This window comes from Coregonus clupeaformis, chromosome 3 (assembly GCF_020615455.1).
Source record: "Coregonus clupeaformis isolate EN_2021a chromosome 3, ASM2061545v1, whole genome shotgun sequence".
Taxonomy (NCBI): domain Eukaryota; kingdom Metazoa; phylum Chordata; class Actinopteri; order Salmoniformes; family Salmonidae; genus Coregonus; species Coregonus clupeaformis.
In genome coordinates, this window is record NC_059194.1 from 11,420,609 (window position 1) to 11,441,287 (window position 20,679).

A 20,679-nucleotide genomic window follows, 5' to 3' on the forward strand; every position below is an offset into this window, starting at 1 on the left:
TTTCCACAACTGCAAACTGCAGACTGAAAGCCTACATACAAGCCAGAACTATGTGTTGTTCTTCATCTACATGCAGTCATAGATAGGATAAAGCAACATTGTGTCAGAAAGGTCATGACTTCAACAAAAGGAAGGAGGAGGATGCATAATCAGAGTATTTCTTCCTGTGTGAGTCCCTACAGGAGCTGCAGAGCACAGAGAGCCTTGTGGAGGCTGGAGGCAGGTCTGCTGCAGGCCCACTGTGGGAGGAGCCCAACACAACAGAGACTGCAGTACAGCCCTCTCCAGCTACAGGTCTGTTCCTATGTGTTACCTAGGAGACTGCTGTTAACTCTGACACCTAGTGGTGGCCATTTGTATTGTTTCTATAACCCATAAAATCCTGTTGCTATTCGATATGCATGCTAGTCATGTGTTACTCATTGTCTGATTAGCAAATGAACACTTTAAGCTGTTAAACACATTATTCAACTTGGTCTTCCTGTGGTTAAAGTCACATTAGGACCCACTGTCTGGGCTTACTGTATACTGTGATGCAGAGCCTTGCTCTGATTCATGTAAACATGTGTCCGTCTGGTTTTCAGAGTCACAACAAGCTCCCAAGGAACAAACAGAAGTGTGTATGAATGCCACAGCGACTAGACAGAATGCCACTGTCCTCCGTCCAGTCCTATCAGAGCACGCCACACAACAAGCTCAACCAATGACCGCACAGGTGAGATCACCTGCCAACCAATCAATGGCCCCCAATGCTGCAAATAGCCAATCATTTGTGCACTGCTGTACCTCAAGCAGAAGCCGTACCCAGGAGTGTGCAGCGCCATAGAACTTTCGGATAGAAATGCATTATGTAGAACAGACATAATTCTATACTGTGTAGAATAGGTTATCACATAAGCTCTGTAAATTACATTTCTATCTGCTTTGTTCTAACTAAATATTTTGAAGAATCCCCTGGTCATGTTTTGATCATTGTGTTCCTAACCTTTCTGGTTCTGATCTTAGGTCAGTGAGCCCAGCCTGGAGTCATCTCAGAGAGCAGAGGAAGTTGCTGCCTTGGCTGATCCAGGACCTGTCAGAAAGAAACCACCATGTGAAGCGCCCACAACAGGTAAGCAAAATCTTTTTTCAGAACAGAATGAACTTCAAACTGCCTTTTCCCAATACTCTTTATTTCCCGCAGCCCTCTCAGCTATGCTATCACACACCCCAACTCCTTTTTCCTTTGTGTCTCCAACTGGCACTCTGTGTTTTTGCCTGTGAACTCTCTATCTATCCTCTCCTTTTCTCCTCCTCACCCCCTTGCCCTCCCTCCTTCCTCCCCCTCCTTCTTGCTTGTGCTGTAGAGCTGGCTAACAGTGCCAGTTATCCACCAGCAACCGGCAACCCTAGGTTAGGCCTACGTTGGGAGTTCTTCACCCCGCCAGGTAAACTGCTCACTGATTAGTTGAGCTTGCCTGTAACCCTCTTTGGGGTTCACATACTCATACATAGTACAGGGTTTCCCCAGGGCTTCCCCAGGGGCTGGGTGAAAGCATTGGAAACCTGTTTCCTCACTCTACTAGTTTTGTCATTTATTATTGGAGTCCTGTGGATCCCATTATATTTTACATTAAGTTGGTCTTATAGTGCTGTAATTACTATAGTAACAATGTTAATACAACATTGTTACAAGTATAACTACAGTGTTACTACACAGGTATCAGAGCAACTTCATGTCAAGTGTTACAGCATTGTTGAATGTTGATTTTGGTGCACTTTTACACAGGAAACTGGAATTGTTAGCCACTCAGTAATGAAAAATACCACACAGCTCGTAGCTTTTCAGCAACTCAATATTCACCTTCATACCTTATCACCTTGATTTGTTCCCTTATCACCTTGATTTGTTCCCTTATCACCTTGATTTGTTCCCTGCCACCTTTTGCTTCATTCCCTCATTCCTTTAACTGACATTCATTATGTAAATAGCTTTTTCCATGTGTTCACACAAAGACAGTGTAGTTAGCAAATTAAATTACTAAAAAGATCATGTCCACTCAGCATCAGTTCCTGTGTTTGAAAGATGCTTGTTTTCTAACCGGCTACCTTTTTCACTGTACCTCTATTTCATAGAGGGGGCAGAGCAGGAGCGTGGTAAAGCAGCGGTAAGTAGATCCTTACTGTTCCATCTGCTATAGTCTTTCCTGGTAGTTATAAAAGGGTTTTTACTGGTTCTCATCTGGTTGAGACAAAGATCTTAAAATGGTGTCAATACAGTCCACATTGCATTGAATACGATGCATCTTAACAGACAATCCTAGGTTGTGTTCATTAGGGCACACAGTAACAAAACCATGAAACAAAAACAAACGTATTCTTATTGGGCAAGTTCAATATTGGCTCCGTTTCACTCCATTTCAGAGCGTGTTCTTCCGTTTTGTGTCTACTGAGCACAATCCTTTTGTTGTTTTTCCTATATATTTAGGACCTCCCTAAGACCCAGTGATTGATTGGTCATTGTTCATTGGCTCAACCTATCAGATGAGGATTATGTACAAAGCAACCAGCATTGCTCTTCATCCCCTCATCGCTCTCTCTCTTTTCTCTCTCCTTAGTAGGACACCTGTGGCTAGCATGGACATAGTGCTGTTGTAGATCAACTGTGTGTCTCCTCTATACCCTTTCTGTGGATGTGTGTGTACTTTGGTTTATGGGTGTGTGGGTCGGCGTGTGTGTATATGCATGCTTGTGTTCACAAATGTGTGTGTGTGTATGTACGGATGTGTGCATGCGTGTCTGTGTCTGTGTCTGTCTGTCTGTCTCTGTGTGTGTGTGTGTGTGTGTGTGTGTGTGTGTGTGTGTGTGTGTGTGTGTGAGCCCCGGATGGGCCCTATCAGGTCACTCAGGTGTCATCCCCAGTAGTGGCCCAGGCTAAGCGGGGTGACCGCTGGTCTTGGGACCCAGATGAGGAGCGACAGCGTCAGGAAAGGTGGCAGCAAGAGCAGGAGCGCATGCTTCAGGTAGCCTGAGTTATGCTACTAAACACCCAAAAGCTAAGCCTGACTTAGCTTGCTGCTAAATACTCATTAAAAAAAACTAGGCCTGATTTGGCTTGCTGCTAAATACACATGAACAAAAGCTAAGCCTGATTTACCATGCTGCTAAATACTCATTGAGAAAAACTAGGCCTGATTTAGCATGCTGCTAAATTCACATTAACAAAAGCTAGGCCTGAGTTAGCATACAGCTAATAATATGTTAACAAAAGGCCTGAGTTAGCATACTGCTAATAATATGTTAACAAAAGGCCTGAGTTAGCATGCTAAAGCTAGGCCTGAGTTAGCATGATGGCCTATTGACATTAGCTAAAGCTAGGCCCGAATAACCCTACTGATTACTGAATCTATGGTCTGCAGCACCAGTTACATTTACCCAAAGCAGGTGCTAACTTTCTATTAGCTTGCAGACACATTTCAATTAGAGCGTCTGCTAAATGACGTAAATGTGCCCTTGAGCAAGGCACTTAACCCTATTCTCCTCTCTTTATTACCACAATCTTGAGTCGACCCCCAATCTGCTACTCACTGCTGTGCCACAGTGGCCACACAGTGGCAGCATTGCACAATAAAAGCTGTGTGCTATGGCATGTCCTGCGTGTCTCACACTCACTCGCCAGAACCCCAAATCTGCCGCCAGTCAACTTCGCTCTCCTCCTCTACCTACCCATCATAGGGTGTGTCTCAATACTCCAAATAGCCTTGTCTCCTTGTTTTCTTTCCTTCATCCTCACCTAACCTATATTCTACAGACGAAGGTGAGGAGATGAGGAAAGAAAACCATTTCAGACTATTGAGATCCACCCACAGGGTTTGCTTGGCTGATGCATGAACTCTTGTCACCCCTAAACCCCCTTGTCGGTGCATGGTGTGTCTGTTTCTTTGGTTGGCAGCTTTTTGACTGTCTTTTCTATATCTTTACAGCTCTCATCATACATGCATGCTATGTTTGTGTATGCCCACTTTTTCCTGTCACATGATTGGCCCATGCTTCTCAATGGTACTTAATACAGACCTGAACTAGCACAAGTTATTTATTGAGATGAAATCCAATGTTAATGGATAGTTCACCTCAATCTAAGCTTATCAGATGTTTTCATCTTTCAAAAGGAGTATGAAGTTGAGTCTTCCACATTTCACACCATCTTTCAAGGAAAAATCCACTAAAAAATGATATTTTGGTATTTTTTTCATTAGTCCACTGTTAATACAATCCCAAAATGTTTTGTCAGCAAGTTTTCAAGATATCGGATTTTCATGAAGTAAAGTGTCACCAGCCATCATCATGTTTTAGGGAGAGTGATAAGTACTTTCAGTTCGTTACTGATAGAACTCTAAAACAAAGTGGCAAACCCCGATATGCTTTATGGCCAGGTATGGCCCAACAGGCATCTGTTCTGTCTATCTCTCCATCCGTCTGTCTGTATGACATGTCATTTCTCCTTGTTGATGAATGTGTGCCATCTCTCGTTGCCATGGTAACAGGAGAAGTACCAGCATGAGCAGGAGAAGCTGAAACAGGAGTGGGAGAGAGCGCAAAGAGAGGTGGAAGAGGAGGAGAGGAAATACCATGAGGAGGTGTGTGTGTGTGTGTGCATGCGTGCGTATATGAATGTGACTGCTGACTGAATACAAACTTCTTATCATCCTATCAGTGTCCTCCTATTGTTTCCCTACAATGACTCTTACCTACATTCTGCCCTCCCTCTCTCCATAACTCCGTCCCTCCTCTCCCTCCTTCTCCCCTCCCACCCCCTCTCCGTCCCTCCCTCCCTCCCTCCATCCCTCCATCCCTCCCTCCTTCCTTCTCTCCTTCTCTCCCTCCTTTCCTCATTCCCTCCCTTCCTCCACAGGAGCGTAGGATACTAGAGGAGACTGTGGCCCCCCTGACCCCCCTCTCCTCCACCCTGCCCTCGCCCATCCGGGGGGATGGCCCCACGCCCATGGACCCCCAGGACACCGTTGTCCGGTCGCTGGCCGACTGGGAACGCAAGCAGGAGCTGCTGGAGAGGCAGGGGGTGAGAGGAGAAGTTATATTGGGTTACCTATTAAATTAAAATAACGTGTTGTATATATGTATATATTATTATAATTATTATTTGTATTATTGTTTCATTTACTTTCTTTTTTGACCTGCACTGTTAGAGCAATTACATCTGTGCATGTGACTAATAAACCCATCTAATCTAATCTGTTAACAGGCCATGTGGTTTTGTTACAGTGGATTATAAAGGTGTCATAATTTGACACAGTTAAAAGGCACTCTACTCAGTGTATGAGTAGGGACGTGGACTTCACTAATCCAGTGAAATTGTGAACTAACTGTTTGAATTTATTGAACAGCTAATATGACAGTTAATGTGTTTCGGTGGATTTTAGGGTGATTGTAACAAACCCTTTGAAACTCTCTTCCTCTCTCTTCATCCACCAGGGGAACACAGAGTGTGTGGAATGGAAAGGACAAGATAACGACAGTAGTAGTGACATCAGCACAGCATCCAGAGATGAGAACCTGAAAACAGCAGTCAGGTCAGTCTAAGAGTGTGTGTGTCTGTGTGTGTCTGTGTGTGTCTGTCTGTGTCAGTACACGTGTGTGTCTGTGTGTGACCTTGAACCCTATAATGGGCATGAGAATAATGACTTTCTATATAATGTCATTGGTCATTAATGAAACTGAAATGAATCAATCATTGAATCAATCAATCGTCCACAACTCAATCAGCCAGAACAGCAGTCAGGCAGACAAGCTGACGCCGAGTCTGCAGAATGGTCAGAGAGCACCACCCGCCATGGCCGTGCCCCAGCCCCACAACAAGAAACAATATACAGAGGTCTTACTAGACTACACCAAACCCAGCAAGCAGGCGCCCTCTCGGGACAGGAGGTATTTGTGCTTGCGGAGGGATTAGGGGTGAGGGGAGGGGTGTGTTCATGTGTGCGTGTGAGTTTGTTCTATCATTCACAAGCCAATATTCACTGTGTTATGCAGAGGGGCTTCTCTTTTGGTTATTAGTGCTTCTCCACATCTTCCATCATGGACATGCCTTTTACTCAGATGGCCAGTAGGTGGTCCCATAATTCATCTATGTTGCCTCACTGTCAAGATGAGGCTTTATAGGGAAATGACAACAGAGATGTTGTATATTTAGTAATTCACAAAAAAGTCCCTGATTTATAGTCCAACCAATTAAAACAGATTCTTATTAGTGGCTCAAGAGATTGAAAAAGTAAGAACACATATTGGTAAACCTACTGCCTAGAGTAGGAATTTGTCAAATGCAGCTGTATTGCACACTGTATGGTCCATATAATTGGCAACAACGTTGTATTTTCACCTATAGAACCTTATTATTGTTTGTTCGGCTCATATAGTTTTGATTGGTACAATTCATACTAAAGGATTCAATCATGTCCATGTTGCTAGGCAGGCCGTCATGTTGCATGTTGCTTTTCATCTCCAGGTGTGGCTCCATTGAATCCATGGGGCCCAGTCCATTAAAGTCACCCACAACATGCCCATCCGACATGCCTCAATCGCCAAACAGGTACCGCCACCAGAGGGCGCCAAACTCAGCTCCTTGAGGCCCCACTCACTACTGCTTTTGTCATCTGTTATATTGAGAACGATATTGAACTTGCCGGAAGTACAAGGTTTGATCTGTGCTTCTCTGTGAAAAGTATCATGTCAGCTCTGTAGAAGACATTGCTGGTATCTCTAACTGGTCTGAGTCCATATCCCACATCATCAAATGTATAGATCAATATACTGTACTAGATGTGAATCTGAGGAATCTAAAAGCATCAATCCCTCAATTCTTCATTCACTATCACTGGACCATATATCCACTGGACCATACTTCATTTGGCACTGCGGTCATTCAGTTTGTGCTGCTCAGTGGTCAGTCTGTGGTAACCTGGACTGGGTTCTTCCCTGCAGGTCGGTGAGCGGTAAGAAGCTGTGCTCCAGTTGCGGTCACCCTCTGGGAAAAGGGGCGGCCATGATTATTGAGACCCTCAGCCTTTACTTCCACATCCAGTGCTTTAAGGTCAGTGTCACTCAGGCAGGATGTGTTAGGTCAGAACACTATCACCACAACACCACAGTTAGTAGCAGGCTGTGTTAGGTCAGAACCCTATCATCACAACACCACACCCATCCACAGTTATTAACCACAGGATCCTGACTAATGTAATTGATGATGAATTCTAATCCAAGCCCTAGACCCAACCCCCCAGAAACTCCTTGTTGATCTTTAAGGATTGTAAAGGTCACAGGAGGTTGATGGCACCTTAATTGGGGAGGACAGGCTCTTGGTAATGACTAGAGAGGAATAGGTGGAATGGTATCAAATACATAAAAAACATGGTTTCCTTGTGTTTGATGCCATTCCATTTGCTCCGTTCCAGCTATTATTATGAGCCGTCCTCCACTCAGGTATAGGTGTAAGTAACCTAACGTAGCATGGGTTAAAGAAACACCTGAAAATAGATCCCCTACATACTGGTCTGAAACTAGATTCCCTGCATACTGGTCTGAAACTAGATCCCCTACATACTGGTCTGAAACTAGATCCCCTACATACAGTACTGGTCTGAAACTAGATCCCCTACATACAGTACTGGTCTGAAACTAGATCCCCTACATACAGTACTGGTCTGAAACTAGATCCCCTACATACAGTACTGGTCTGAAACTAGATCCCCACATACAGTACTGGTCTGAAACTAGATCCCCTACATACAGTACTGGTCTGAAACTAGATCCCCTACATACTGGTCTGAAACTAGATCCCCTACATACTGGTCTGAAACTAGATCCCCTACATACTGGTCTGAAACAAGATCCCCTACATACTGGTCTGAAACTAGGCTCCCCTACATACTGGTCTGAAACTAGATCCCCTACATACTGGTCTGAATCTAGATCCCCTACATACTGGTCTGAAACTAGATTACATTTTACATTTACATTTTAGTCATTTAGCAGACGCTCTTATCCAGAGCGACTTACAGTTAGTGAATACATATACAGTGGGGAGAACAAGTATTTGATACACTGCCGATTTTGCAGGTTTTTCTACTTACAAAGCATGTAGAGGTCTGTAATTTTAATCATAGGTACACTTCAACGGTGAGAGACGGAATCTAAAACAAAAATCCAGAAAAACACATGGTATGATTTTTAAGTAATTAATTTGCATTTTATTGCATGACATAAGTATTTGATCACCTACCAACCAGTAAGAATTCCGGCTCTCACAGACCTGTTAGTTTTTCTTTAAGAAGCCCTCCTGTTCTCCACTCATTACCTGTATTAACTGCACCTGTATTGAACTCGTTACCTGTATAAAAGACATCTGTCCACACACTCAATCAAACAGACTCCAACCTCTCCACAATGGCCAAGACCAGAGAGCTGTGTAAGGACATCAGGGATACAATTGTAGACCTGCACAAGGCTGGGATGGGCTACAGGACAATAGGCAAGCAGCTTGGTGAGAAGGCAACAACTGTTGGCGCAATTATTAGAAAATGGAAGAAGTTCAAGATGACGGTCAATCACCCTCGGTCTGGGGCTCCATGCAAGATCTCACCTCGTGGGGCATCAATGATCATGAGGAAGGTGAGGGATCAGCCCAGAACTACACGGCAGGACCTGGTCAATGACCTGAAGAGAGCTGGGACCACAGTCTCAAATAAAACCATTAGTAACACACTACGCCGTCATGGATTAAAATCCTGCAGCGCACGCAAGGTCCCCCTGCTCAAGCCAGCGAGGGGAGGATGGATGGGGCCATGTATCGCGAGATCTTGGCCAACAACCTCCTTCCCTCAGTAAGAGCATTGAAGATGGGTCGTGGCTGGGTCTTCCAGCATGACAACGACTCGAAACACACAGCCAGGGCAACTAAGGAGTGGCTCCGTAAGAAGCATCTCAAGGTCCTGGAGTGGCCTAGCCAGTCTCCAGACCTGAACCCAATAGAACATCTTTGGAGGGAGCTGAAAGTCCGTATTGCCCAGCGACAGCCCCGAAACCTGAAGAATCTGGAGAAGGTCTGTATGGAGGAGTGGGCCAAAATCCCTGCTGAAGTGTGTGCAAACCTGGTCAAGACCTACAGGAAACGTATGATCTCTGTAATTGCAAACAAAGGTTTCTGTACCAAATATTAAGTTCTGCTTTTCTGATGTATCAAATACTTATGTCATGCAAAAAAATGCAAATTAATTACTTAAAAATCATACAATGTGATTTTCTGGATTTTTGTTTTAGATTCCGTCTCTCACAGTTGAAGTGTTCCTATGATAAAAATGGCAGACCTCTACATGCTTTCTAAGTAGGAAAACCTGCAAAATCGGCAGTGTATCAAATACTTGTTCTCCCCACTGTATATATTTTTGTTTATATTGCCATATTGCTGAAACCTTTCTGATCCTCTCTGATCAACATACTCACCAATGCCGTCAGCCTTGTCAGATCAGTGATTACTACAAGGAAGGAAGGAAAAAATTATGCATTTTCAAAGTATTCAAACAAAGCATATGTCTTACACTATGTATACAAAAGTATGTGGACACCCCTTCAAATTAGTGGATTCAGCTGGTTCAGCCACAACCGTTGCTGACAGGTGTATAAAATCGAGCACACAGCCATGCAATCTCGATAGACAAACATTTGCATTAAAATGGCCTTACTGAAGAGCTCAGTGACTTTCAACGTGGCACCGTCATAGGATGGCACCTTTCCAACAAGTCAGTTCGTCAAATTTCTGCCCTGCTAGAGCTCCCCTGGTCAACTGTTGTGAAGTGGAAACGTTTAAGAGCAACAACGGCTCAGCCGCGAGGTGGTAGGCCACACAAGCTCACAGAACGGGACCGCCGACTGCTGAAGTGCGTAGCGTGTAAAATATCTTCTGTCCTCGGTTGCAACACTCACTACCGAGTTCCAAACTGCCTCTGGAAACAACGTCAGCACAATAACTGTTTGTCGGGAGCTCCATGAAATGGGTTTCCATGGCCGAGCAGCCGCACACAAGCCTAAGATCACCATGCGCAATGCCAAGCGTCGGCTGGAGTGGTGTAAAGCTCGCCACCATTGGACTCTGGAGCAGTGGAAACGCGTTTCTCTGGAGTGATGAATCACGCTTCACCATCTGGCAATCCGACGGACAAATCTGGGTTTGGCAGATGCCCGAATGCATAGTGCCAACTGTAAGGTTTGGTGGAGGAGCAATAATGGTCTGGGGCTGTTTTTCATGGTTTGGGCTAGGCCCCTTAGTTCCAGTGAAGGGAAATCTTAACGCTACAGCATACAATGACATTCTAGACGATTCTGTGATTCCAACTTTGTGGCAACAGTTTGGGGAAGGCCCTTTCCTGTTTCAGCATGACAATTCACCCGTGCACAAAGCGAGGTCCATACATACAGTGGGGGAAAAAAGTATTTAGTCAGCCACCAATTGTGCAAGTTCTCCCACTTAAAAAGATGAGAGAGGCCTGTAATTTTCATCATAGGTACACGTCAACTATGACAGACAAAATGAGGGAAAAAAATCCAGAAAATCACATTGTAGGATTTTTAATGAATTGATTTGCAAATTATGGTGGAAAATAAGTATTTGGTCAATAACAAAAGTTTCTCAATACTTTGTTATATACCCTTTGTTGGCAATGACACAGGTCAAACTTTTTCTGTAAGTCTTCACAAGGTTTTCACACACTGTTGCTGGTATTTTGGCCCATTCCTCCATGCAGTTCTCCTCTAGAGCAGTGATGTTTTGGGGCTGTCGCTGGGCAACACGGACGTTCAACTCCCTCCAAAGATTTTCTATGGGGTTGAGATCTGGAGACTGGCTAGGCCACTCCAGGACCTTGAAATGCTTCTTACGAAGCCACTCCTTCGTTGCCCGGGCGGTGTGTTTGGGATCATTGTCATGCTGAAAGACCCAGCCACATTTCATCTTCAATGCCCTTGCTGATGGAAGGAGGTTTTCACTCAAAATCTCACGATACATGGCCCCATTCATTCGTTCCTTTACACGGATCAGTCGTCCTGGTCCCTTTGCAGAAAAACAGCCCCAAAGCATGATGTTTCCACCCCCCATGCTTCACAGTAGGTATGGTGTTCTTTGGATGCAACTCAGCATTCTTTGTCCTCCAAACACGACGAGTTGAGTTTTTATCAAAAAAGTTATATTTTGGTTTCATCTGACCATATGACATTCTCCCAATCCTCTTCTGGATCATCCAAATGCACTCTAGCAAACTTCAGACGGGCCTGGACATGTACTGGCTTAAGCAGGGGGACACGTCTGGTGTGTTACTGATGGTAGGCTTTGTTACTTTGGTCCCAGCTCTCTGCAGGTCATTCACTAGGTCCCCCCTTGTGGTTCTGGGATTTTTGCTCACCGTTCTTGTGATCATTTTGACCCCACGGGGTGAGATCTTGCGTGGAGCCCCAGATCGAGGGAGATTATCAGTGGTCTTGTATGTCTTCCATTTCCTAATAATTGCTCCCACAGTTGATTTCTTCAAACCAAGCTGCTTACCTATTGCAGATTCAGTCTTCCCAGCCTGGTGCAGGTCTACAATTTTGTTTCTGGTGTCCTTTGACAGCTCTTTGGTCTTGGCCATAGTGGAGTTTGGAGTGTGACTGTTTGAGGTTGTGGACAGGTGTCTTTTATACTGATAACAAGTTCAAACAGGTGCCATTAATACAGGTAACGAGTGGAGGACAGAGGAGCCTCTTAAAGAAGAAGTTACAGGTCTGTGAGAGCCAGAAATCTTGCTTGTTTGTAGGTGACCAAATACTTATTTTCCACCATAATTTGCAAATCAATTCATTAAAAATCCTACAATGTGATTTTCTGGATTTTTTTCCCTCAATTTGTCTGTCATAGTTGACGTGTACCTATGATGAAAATTAAAGGCCTCTCTCATCTTTTTAAGTGGGAGAACTTGCACAATTGTTGGCTGACTAAATACTTTTTTCCCCCACTGTAAATGTTTTGTCGAGATCAGTGTGGAAGAACTTCACTGGCATGCACAGAGCCCTGACCTGAACATCTTTGGGATGAATTGGAACGCCGACTGAGAGCCATACCTAATTGCCCAACGTCAGTGGCCGACCTCACTAATGCTCTTGTGGCTGAACATATCTAGTGGAAAGCCTTACATTTTACATTTACATTTTAGTCATTTAGCAGACGCTCTTATCCAGAGAGACTTACAGTTAGTGCATACATTATTTTTTTTAAATTATTTTTTTCATACCCCCTGTGGGAATCGAACCCACAACCCTGGCATTGCAAACGCCATGCTCTATCAACTGAGCTACATCCCTGCCGGTCATTCCCTCCCCTACCCTGGACGACGCTGGGCCAATTGCACGCCGCCCCATGGGTCTCCCGGTCACGGCCGGCTACAACAGAGCCTGGATTCGAACCAGGATCTCTAGTGGCACAGCTAGCACTGCGGTGCAGTGCCTTAGACCACTGCGCCACTCGGGAGCCTTCCCAGAAGAGTGGAGGCTGTTGTGGCAGCAAAGGGGGGACCAACTCCATATTAATGCCCATGATTTCGGAATGAGATGTTCGACGAGCAGGTGTCCACATACTTTTGGTCATGTAGTGTGTTTTGCCTCCTCCTTCCTCTCTCTTTCTCGCTCTTCCCTCTCTCTCTCTCTCCTTCTCTTTCTCTCCCTCCCTCTATTTATCTATCTCTTCCTCTTCCCCCTCTCTTCCCCCTGCAGTGTGGGGTCTGTAAGGGGCAGCTGGGTGACACCACGATGGGGACAGACGTGAGGATTCGGAACGGCCTCCTCAACTGCCACCAGTGCTACATCCGCTCCCGCTGTGAGTCACACAAACTCACATCCACGCATGCACACATACACACTCACGGTTACACACGTATACACACTTGCATACTCTCTCTCTCTCTCGCGCTCTCTCTTGCTGACACACACACACACATGCACACACCTATACATTTGGCTCCCTCGCTTTCACATGATAAATAGCTACATCACACACTAATTCAATTTAGCTGATATAAGAGTATTGTGTACTCAATTGCCTCAGAGAAATACATGTATTTTTCCTTAATCCCATTAAATATGATAATCATCTAGTAGAGAATTTACGGTTGTCCTTATTGTTGCTCCATTTCTATTCAGCAGCCGGCCAGCCAACCACATTGTGACAACGTTGGGTCAATGGAAAGCACAAGGATTACGGAGAAATTGTCTCCCTTCTTCCTGCTTCTCTGTATAATCAACATATGTGTGGAATGTGTCTTGTCTGTCAATGCCTATGTGGGGATTTTCGCAATGTCTGCAATTCACATCCCATCGGGTTTATTGAAATGGTCCAAATAATGCCTGACATTGGAAAGTTGTGTGCATAGAATATTAGTCAGACTGATCATAGTCGCCCTATTGATTCTATTGGCCCTGTATGATCACAGCTCAGAGGTTCTCACTTCCTCGTTTCCATATGCACCCACAAGCCCTCAAGAGGATGGCGGCCATTTTGAATCTGAGCTCTGAAACTGTAAATATGGTGCATACAGTATAACAGCCTCCATCACTTCAAAACTGTATAGGAAACTCATGAAAATACTAATGCAATGAAGTCCAACAAACGAATGTGGCACTTATTTGTTTGTAAGAAAACCCTTTATTTTAATTGAATTATTCTCTGGTATCCAGGTTGTTAGATAGGCCTTATTAGTCTTTAGTTTGTAACTTTAGCTTCTAATTTGGTCGCTAGAGAAGGTTGTCAAGATTTCAAATGAAAGTTTCAAGTAATAGAAGTGTATTCCATTTTGCTGACTTGAGATCTTTAGGGGTTATTTCTCGATGGTCAACAAAAGGCTTAGAAAAAGCATGATTGTTCCTCCCAATTTAGATTTTTCACTTAAACCACAATTAACCCAAACTCTGGTTTAAATTCTGGGAGTTAAATAGTTTAGCTGCCTATCTTCTTTCCAGGCAGCTCCAACAATGTATTTTATCTTTTATTTATTGGATAAAAACATATACTGTGCTGTCACTAGGCTATAGGCCTACATTACAGTAACGTTGCACGTCGGCCTGACAACGTTATCCTTTTCTCTCTTTCTTTGCTCGAAACAAATGTCCGCTCACAAAGTTAGATGTACATGATTTTAGAGCAATAACACAAACTGATGCATGTAAACTGGTTGTGGAGGTAAACAACCATCATTATGGATTTATGCTACTGTACTAAATCATTCCGTTAACTCTTAACTGATTCTCTTAAGGAATTTCACACTTGGAATGTCATGAAACATGTGCCTTAGGTAAACAGGTGATTGCACACGCAAGGGAAGGGAACCCAAAGATTGTATCCACTTAAAGGAAAACTCCATCCAAAAACCATCTTTTGGTATTTATTTCATTAGTCCATTGTTGATATAGTCCCAAAATGTTTTGCTTGTCAGCAATCAAGTTATCAAGATATATCACTTTTAAAATACAGAAATCAGCAATAGCATCATATGGGGATGATTTCTGTATTGTGAAAGTTACATATCTTTAAAACTTGATTGCTGACAAGCAAAACATTTTGAGACTATATCAACAATGGACTAATGAAACAATTACCAAATGATAGTTTTTGGGTGGAGTTTTCCTTTAAGTATGATTGGGTAGGATGGGAGGTTTTTGTCCAAATAGTGCTAAAAACACAGGAGACACTGAGAGCTTAAAATCACCCCACCAATTTTTTTTGTTGATACTCCCCTTTATCTTTTACTGATGTCATAGTCTACCAAACCTTATATTGTTTTCTCATGAGTTCATGATTTGCAGTGACAGTCTTTCCAGTTTCAAAACGGAATCTAAAATATATCTAGGATAAATGGTTGACATATTTAATAGCAGCCCTTCCCAACAAAAAATAGGCCGACCATTGATTTTTTTATTGTGTATCCAAATGTTATGATATTATTATAATGAGTCTATTTAGGCCTCTCTATGCCCTGTTGACAGTGATGACGATTTTGGTAAATGCTCAGCAATAGAAACTCATTTTCAACAACAAAAATATTCATTAAGCATACTTGTTGCGTTGTGAAATGATGGCTAAAATATTATTACCAGCAGTTGCACTTGATTAACATTTGGCTGCTGAAGACCAGTGCCAGCAGTTCGAACATCAATCGTGAAATGATAGGCTACTATGGAGCAATTTCAGTGCCAACAGAAATTGTATTTGAATTCCATAATTTAGAATTAGTGTTAGGATATTGAATTTGAATGTAATACTTTTGAATTTGTAATGCACAAATCGAATCATTGAATTCAGCTTTAGCTAAGTGGGCTAACACAGTCTTGTGACATGTAGGAGACCTAGTTCGAAGCCACTCGGTCACAAGAGCAAGATTAAATAGGGAGTGGAAAGGCTATCCTTAGAAGGGCTATGACAGGGCTATTCAACTATATTCTTATGGGGCCAAATTGCGGTTTTGTGACACTCCCTTCTAACTCAGCCTGTGGTCATCATAGAAGGGAACAGACGGCTCCAGCGAGTCTTAGCTTTCAGGAATGGGGTCATAATAGCTCATAGACAAAACGGTTTAAACGTTATAGCTAAATTCATAGGAAGAAAATTAATTCAACATTCCGCATTGGCTTTAGAAACTGCCAGAAGTTTCTGTTTACCATAGTGAGCATTTGATTATACCTGTTCTCCGCTACCTTTCCTGGCTGGCAAAGTAACAGGATATAGTCTCAGGTTTTGAATCTGAATTTAGAGAACTGAATATGAATGCATCTGAGAAGTTGAATATATGAAACTTTGATTAACTTGAAATTATGATTTGTAAATTTGATTCACAGACAATGAATGCAATGCTTACCATATTGAATCTGAATCTATAGATATTGAATTTGAATATTACATTTAATTGAATTTTAAAACTGGATGCAATATTCTCTCAAATCAGTTTCAAATCATAAAATACAAGTTCAATTTATGAATTCAATGATTCAATTTGTGCGTTACTAATTCAAAAAATATTACATTCAAATTCAATATCCTAATACTAATTCTAAATTGTGAAATTAAAATAAAATGTCTGTTGGCACTGAAATCGCTCCATAGGTTACCAGTGGTGAATATACTGTATGTTCAAATGCTATCTTGAAATAAATCCATAGCCTACGCTTATGTCAGACATATGATCCACTCTCAACATGTAGCTTACAACTTTCCCTGTCTCGTCTGGGTTTATTTTTCTGATATAGGCCTACCATATTTTTAGGCTTCGGATCTGATTGTCTTTTTACTTTTACTTAGGAAATGAATACATCTCGGCTGATACTCTGCAGGGGGGCATCTCTTTGAGACAGGAATATCGATACTGTCTTAGCTGGATGAATAGTTTGGGAATGATACTTTACATCTAAGTTCTGTATTTATTGTAATATTCACCTGAACATTATCCGAATAAAAATGAATTTGATGTTCAAATGCATTGGCTTTATAGCATACTGTATGTTTATAAATAAAATGTAACAAATGAATGAATGGGCTTTTCGGTGTCTTTCTGTAGTTATAAGATATAATGAAATAATGTGGTGCACCTGCATGTAGTCAACTCAACTCAATTCGGCCCAATACCTTTTTGCTGCGACGAGGATGAAAGCAAAACGGACGGTATTTTTCTGCTTTTAGCCAGCTAAAAGCTGATAGAGAACGGGAAAGGCAATTGAAGTCTACTTTGTATTACTGCTGAACAGTCAGCCCTAAAAGTAACGCTGATCCCAAAGCATGCGTTCTGCCGCAAGCCGCTGTCCATGGTGCTGAAGTCAATTTCCAGCCCTCGGAATGGGCCACGGCCACCAGAAAGGTGTTTTCCAGTGTAGGTGTAGGTGACTTGTATAATAGAGGTACATAGTAATATATGATATTATAGAATCCATGACAATAGTTATTAAACAATATGATGAATTTGTGAGAACCAAATCTGACATGGATTGGGGAATCAGAAGACAATAGTAATTTATGTGCGACTTTGGTTAACATTTTTACATTAATGCTTGCAGAACGTAGCCTAGCCCGTTTGTCTACCTTTTGTCTAAAGATCAACAAAGAAAAACATGACAAAGCAACTTTGATTATTATTTTTATCATCAACAACCATTTCAATGGTACACCTGGAAAACTATGTGCACATGTAGAAATATTTCCTTCTTAAATATAAGCATTCATTACCTACATATAAATAACTTTCAAATCCTGGACAAAACGTGTTACATTATGCTCACAAAATGGGGGGAAATTATTATAAAATCGGACAAAAACCACATGCAAATAATGAAGAAATAACACAATGTTTGCATCCATTCCCTTTTTTTACCCAAAATAAATTCGCCAGTGGTAACTTTGTAAAACGTCAAAAAGACTTCGTGATTCTAAAGGGACTGGGGAGTTTGGCCTATGGTCAACTATAGGATAGATACAATAATACGTATTAACACTATACAATTTGAGCCACAAAAACACAGCTGTAGAAAGACTCACAAAACAATTACATATTCCTGTCAGCAGTGAACTTTTGTACTTTGTGCCTTTTCTGAGGAAATAATGGTTGTTCATTTGATGTCAACAATTGAAAGAAACGAAATTCTTCACGAGCCCTGAAACAGTGGTGTATAGGCTACGTACACTCAGCAAGTTGCATCAGGAAATGAACAAAATACTCTGTCTCGTTCGATAATAAACAGACATTCCATATATCGAAGATCTTCAGTCAAATCAGAATGTTGGCTACCTAAAAAAAACAAGCAGTTGTACAGTGTCTGACATTCTGGTCGTACGATGGGACACTGCTTATGACTCACAGCAGTTTGTGGTTACTTGAACCAGACAGCTATAAGTGCAGAATGACCACAATACTGGACGATAACCGAGACCGAAGGACTGAGGCAAAAAAATCAAAGTAGTCATCTTCATCTTTTTACAACTGCGGTTATGATATCAGTGTCCTTCAGTATTTCTTGTAACATCCCTCATTTCACCACTCAACACTCCTCAGTCACCTGAGTAAACCATGTTTCTCTTGTTTGATTTTGTCAGTGGGTCTCCGCTGTATTAGAACATGCTGGTCTTTACTAATGTAGCTTTGGCTCCGTTCTGTCTTTGCAAAGAGGACAGTACGCTGGCGAACGGTCCACCCAATGAGTCCGGGATAGAGGTGATGGTACCCGGGGCAGAAGCCCAGCCTTGACTCGGTGTGTTTCCACACATGCCGGGAGCCACCGACGTCTTCACTTGGTCTACTTGTCCGTTTCCGCTGGAAACGTTGACCTGGCCACCGGTTGGACTGGGCCCGCCGCAGTTAGAGGTTGGGACGGGGTTGGACCCCGGTCCTCCCGTGCTGTCAGGGTCGGTAGATTTGGCCTCTTTACTGTCTTCTTCCCTAGAGTCCGACTTCTTCCCGGAGCCGTTCTTGGCAGCAGCAGCGGCAGCAGCCGCCGCGCGCTCTTGCTTGCGGAATTTGGCGCGTCGGTTTTGGAACCACACCTAGAAAACGAAAAACGGGTCCAAAAGATTTAGACAACTGATAGTGAGCGATTTTTTAATTTCCATTAGATTAAATAGTCCTACTGTATGTGTAAATGACTGAAACCATTGTCATGTTGTCACTATTAGACAATGCAATATGATACTCTATCCGCATATTGACCGTCGGAAAACAACCCTCATATGTGTAATTATTCACACATAATCAAACAACAGTGTAAGCCTATGAGTTCTGTATGGGCCTAATGTTGGCGAAAGTATTTTTAAACCAAATAAATGTTTTAAAACCCCACAAGAATAGTAGGGATCCTTGTGCTTAATGTGCGGAATGACTTGAGTTCGGAAAAGACGGTGCACTTTGACAAGGTGAACATAGCGCCGGATAGCATAGCCTACCTGCACTCTGGCTTCAGTCAAATCGATTTTGAGCGCCAGCTCTTCTCGTGTGTAGATATCCGGGTAGTGGGTCTCAGCAAAAACCCTCTCGAGCTCCTTGAGCTGTGCGCTGGTAAAAGTGGTCCGAATGCGCCTCTGCTTTCTTTTCTCGTTCAGTCCGCCATGATCCGTAAAGAGTTTGTAAGGAACTGCAGGAATGAAATGTCTACGTTAAACGTATTTGCAATGGCAATAGCTGTAGAGTAATGGTAACATATGATAACATGTAATTACAATGTTGTCAGATAAAAATCTATCTGAATTAAGAATGATTCTGTTGAAAATCGAGTTACGTTGTTATTATATTCTATAATCTGTTAGATTACTTGTGGATTAGTGTTAAAATGAGACCAGTGATGTACTGTAATGTGGTTAACTGTAATGATAAACTAATGTTTGGTTTGATATTGGGGTTCAAGTTTGGAAACTTGTCGTAATGTTGCCATCCGTCCCGGTTCTTGCTACTGTAACTCCAATTCTGTGTCAATAATTAGCTTTAGTCTTTGGTTATCTAATTATTTTCGAAGCTTTGTATCTCATCGCAAAGTAAATAAATTATGCCTATCATTTTGGCAGCTTAAGATAATGTTGTTGGCGGTTTGGGTGTGGGATAGTGTAACCCCTTAACTGAATTACCGCTTGCCTGCAATCGCTTCTAACGTGATAAATTCTTTCATTTGTGTAAGCAAATTTCGTTTGGTAAATACTAAACACATTTCCATTTTCAAATGCAATCAAGGCGTCCTATATACCCGGGTAGAGACCGGGGAGTGTTGAACAAAGTTGGCGGTTGCTTACCTGCGGCGTATGGGCTGCTTTGGTGGTCCCGCAGGGTCCCCAGACTGCAAGAACCCGGCGTGAGAGACGGGCAGCCGGAGGTAGCCCCAAACGTGGTCCTGATCGGATTGTACTGAAACCCACTGGCTTGACTGCACGAGCTGAAGTCCGCATAGGCTGATGCCAAGCTCGATGTGTCCATCCCGGCCATACATGACTCGTAGGCAGAGGAATTTAGGTAAGAATACTCCATTTTATACATTTGAAAAGGCTCAGTGGATAAAGAAAGCAGCACTTCCCAGGAAAAAAATCTAAACTTCAAATTTGATTACAAAAACAATGATAAGGACGCGAGATGAGATGGGGAGAATTTACTTGCTTGGATTTGACTGTTTTGGAAAGAGGCTAGACCGTGGGTAGATGTGCACTGCTCGGCGCCTGCTCCAAAACTGGCCTCCTTTATAGGAGCTTCGCCCTGTTTTATGAAAAGCCCCCTAAGAGCCGCCTAGCCTCAGGTCTCTAGAGCATATAGTCCTCATAATAAACTTGGCTCTTTCCTCTTGGACAATGGCAAAGCGTTTGGTCTTATTGCTAGCGTTTTTACATGACAATAACTCATCAGTCTATTGGGCTGGCACTGGGGGCCCGCGCTGTCCAACCTCCCTATCATTGATCCTCTGCATCTCTAATTAGAATTTAATACCACACCATTATGCGCCAAGCCCAACCCCCCCTCCCCGCGCGCCATCCACCCCTCCTCTCTAACCACCGTCTTGCCCTTTAATTCAATCACACCACTTGGAAATAATGAAAGTTGGGTGACGATTCTCCCTGATCCAATTTTCCCAAAGCTTTTAAGTCTTTTAACCGACGGTATA

The 20,679-nt window shown here is 42.8% G+C and overlaps 2 protein-coding genes across 11 annotated transcripts in view; one reads left to right on the top strand and one right to left on the bottom strand.

Moving 5' to 3' along the window:
* LOC121540505 (LIM and calponin homology domains-containing protein 1-like) overlaps positions 1-14,442 on the top strand; it is a 138,140-nt gene extending 123,698 nt beyond the window's left edge. For 3 of the 10 annotated variants that reach the window (XM_041849438.2, XM_045207237.1, XM_045207266.1), the window contains 14 exons: positions 174-294; positions 585-715; positions 1,006-1,111; positions 1,347-1,427; positions 2,116-2,147; positions 2,880-3,002; positions 4,524-4,616; positions 4,892-5,056; positions 5,470-5,567; positions 5,761-5,922; positions 6,500-6,583; positions 6,976-7,084; positions 12,787-12,889; positions 13,213-14,442. In XM_041849438.2, coding sequence (XP_041705372.2) covers positions 174-294; positions 585-715; positions 1,006-1,111; positions 1,347-1,427; positions 2,116-2,147; positions 2,880-3,002; positions 4,524-4,616; positions 4,892-5,056; positions 5,470-5,567; positions 5,761-5,922; positions 6,500-6,583; positions 6,976-7,084; positions 12,787-12,889; positions 13,213-13,238 — 1,434 coding nt within the window. In that variant the 3' untranslated portion in view covers positions 13,239-14,442. The remainder of the gene's footprint in view (positions 1-173; positions 295-584; positions 716-1,005; positions 1,112-1,346; positions 1,428-2,115; positions 2,148-2,879; positions 3,003-4,523; positions 4,617-4,891; positions 5,057-5,469; positions 5,568-5,760; positions 5,923-6,499; positions 6,584-6,975; positions 7,085-12,786; positions 12,890-13,212) is intronic. The other 7 variants (XM_045207241.1, XM_045207242.1, XM_045207254.1 and 4 more) reach the window with 7 other exon arrangements.
* Positions 14,443-17,176: 2,734 nt separating this feature from the next.
* Positions 17,177-20,440, bottom strand: LOC121546049 (paired mesoderm homeobox protein 2B-like). The gene is made up of 3 exons (XM_041857057.2): positions 19,823-20,440; positions 18,986-19,173; positions 17,177-18,589 (listed from the first exon to the last, which is right to left on the bottom strand). The coding sequence occupies exons 1-3, from the start codon at positions 20,061-20,063 to the stop codon at positions 18,158-18,160; spliced, it is 861 nt and encodes a 286-aa protein (XP_041712991.1). The 5' UTR covers positions 20,064-20,440; the 3' UTR covers positions 17,177-18,157.
* Between the last annotated feature and the right edge of the window lie 239 nt (positions 20,441-20,679).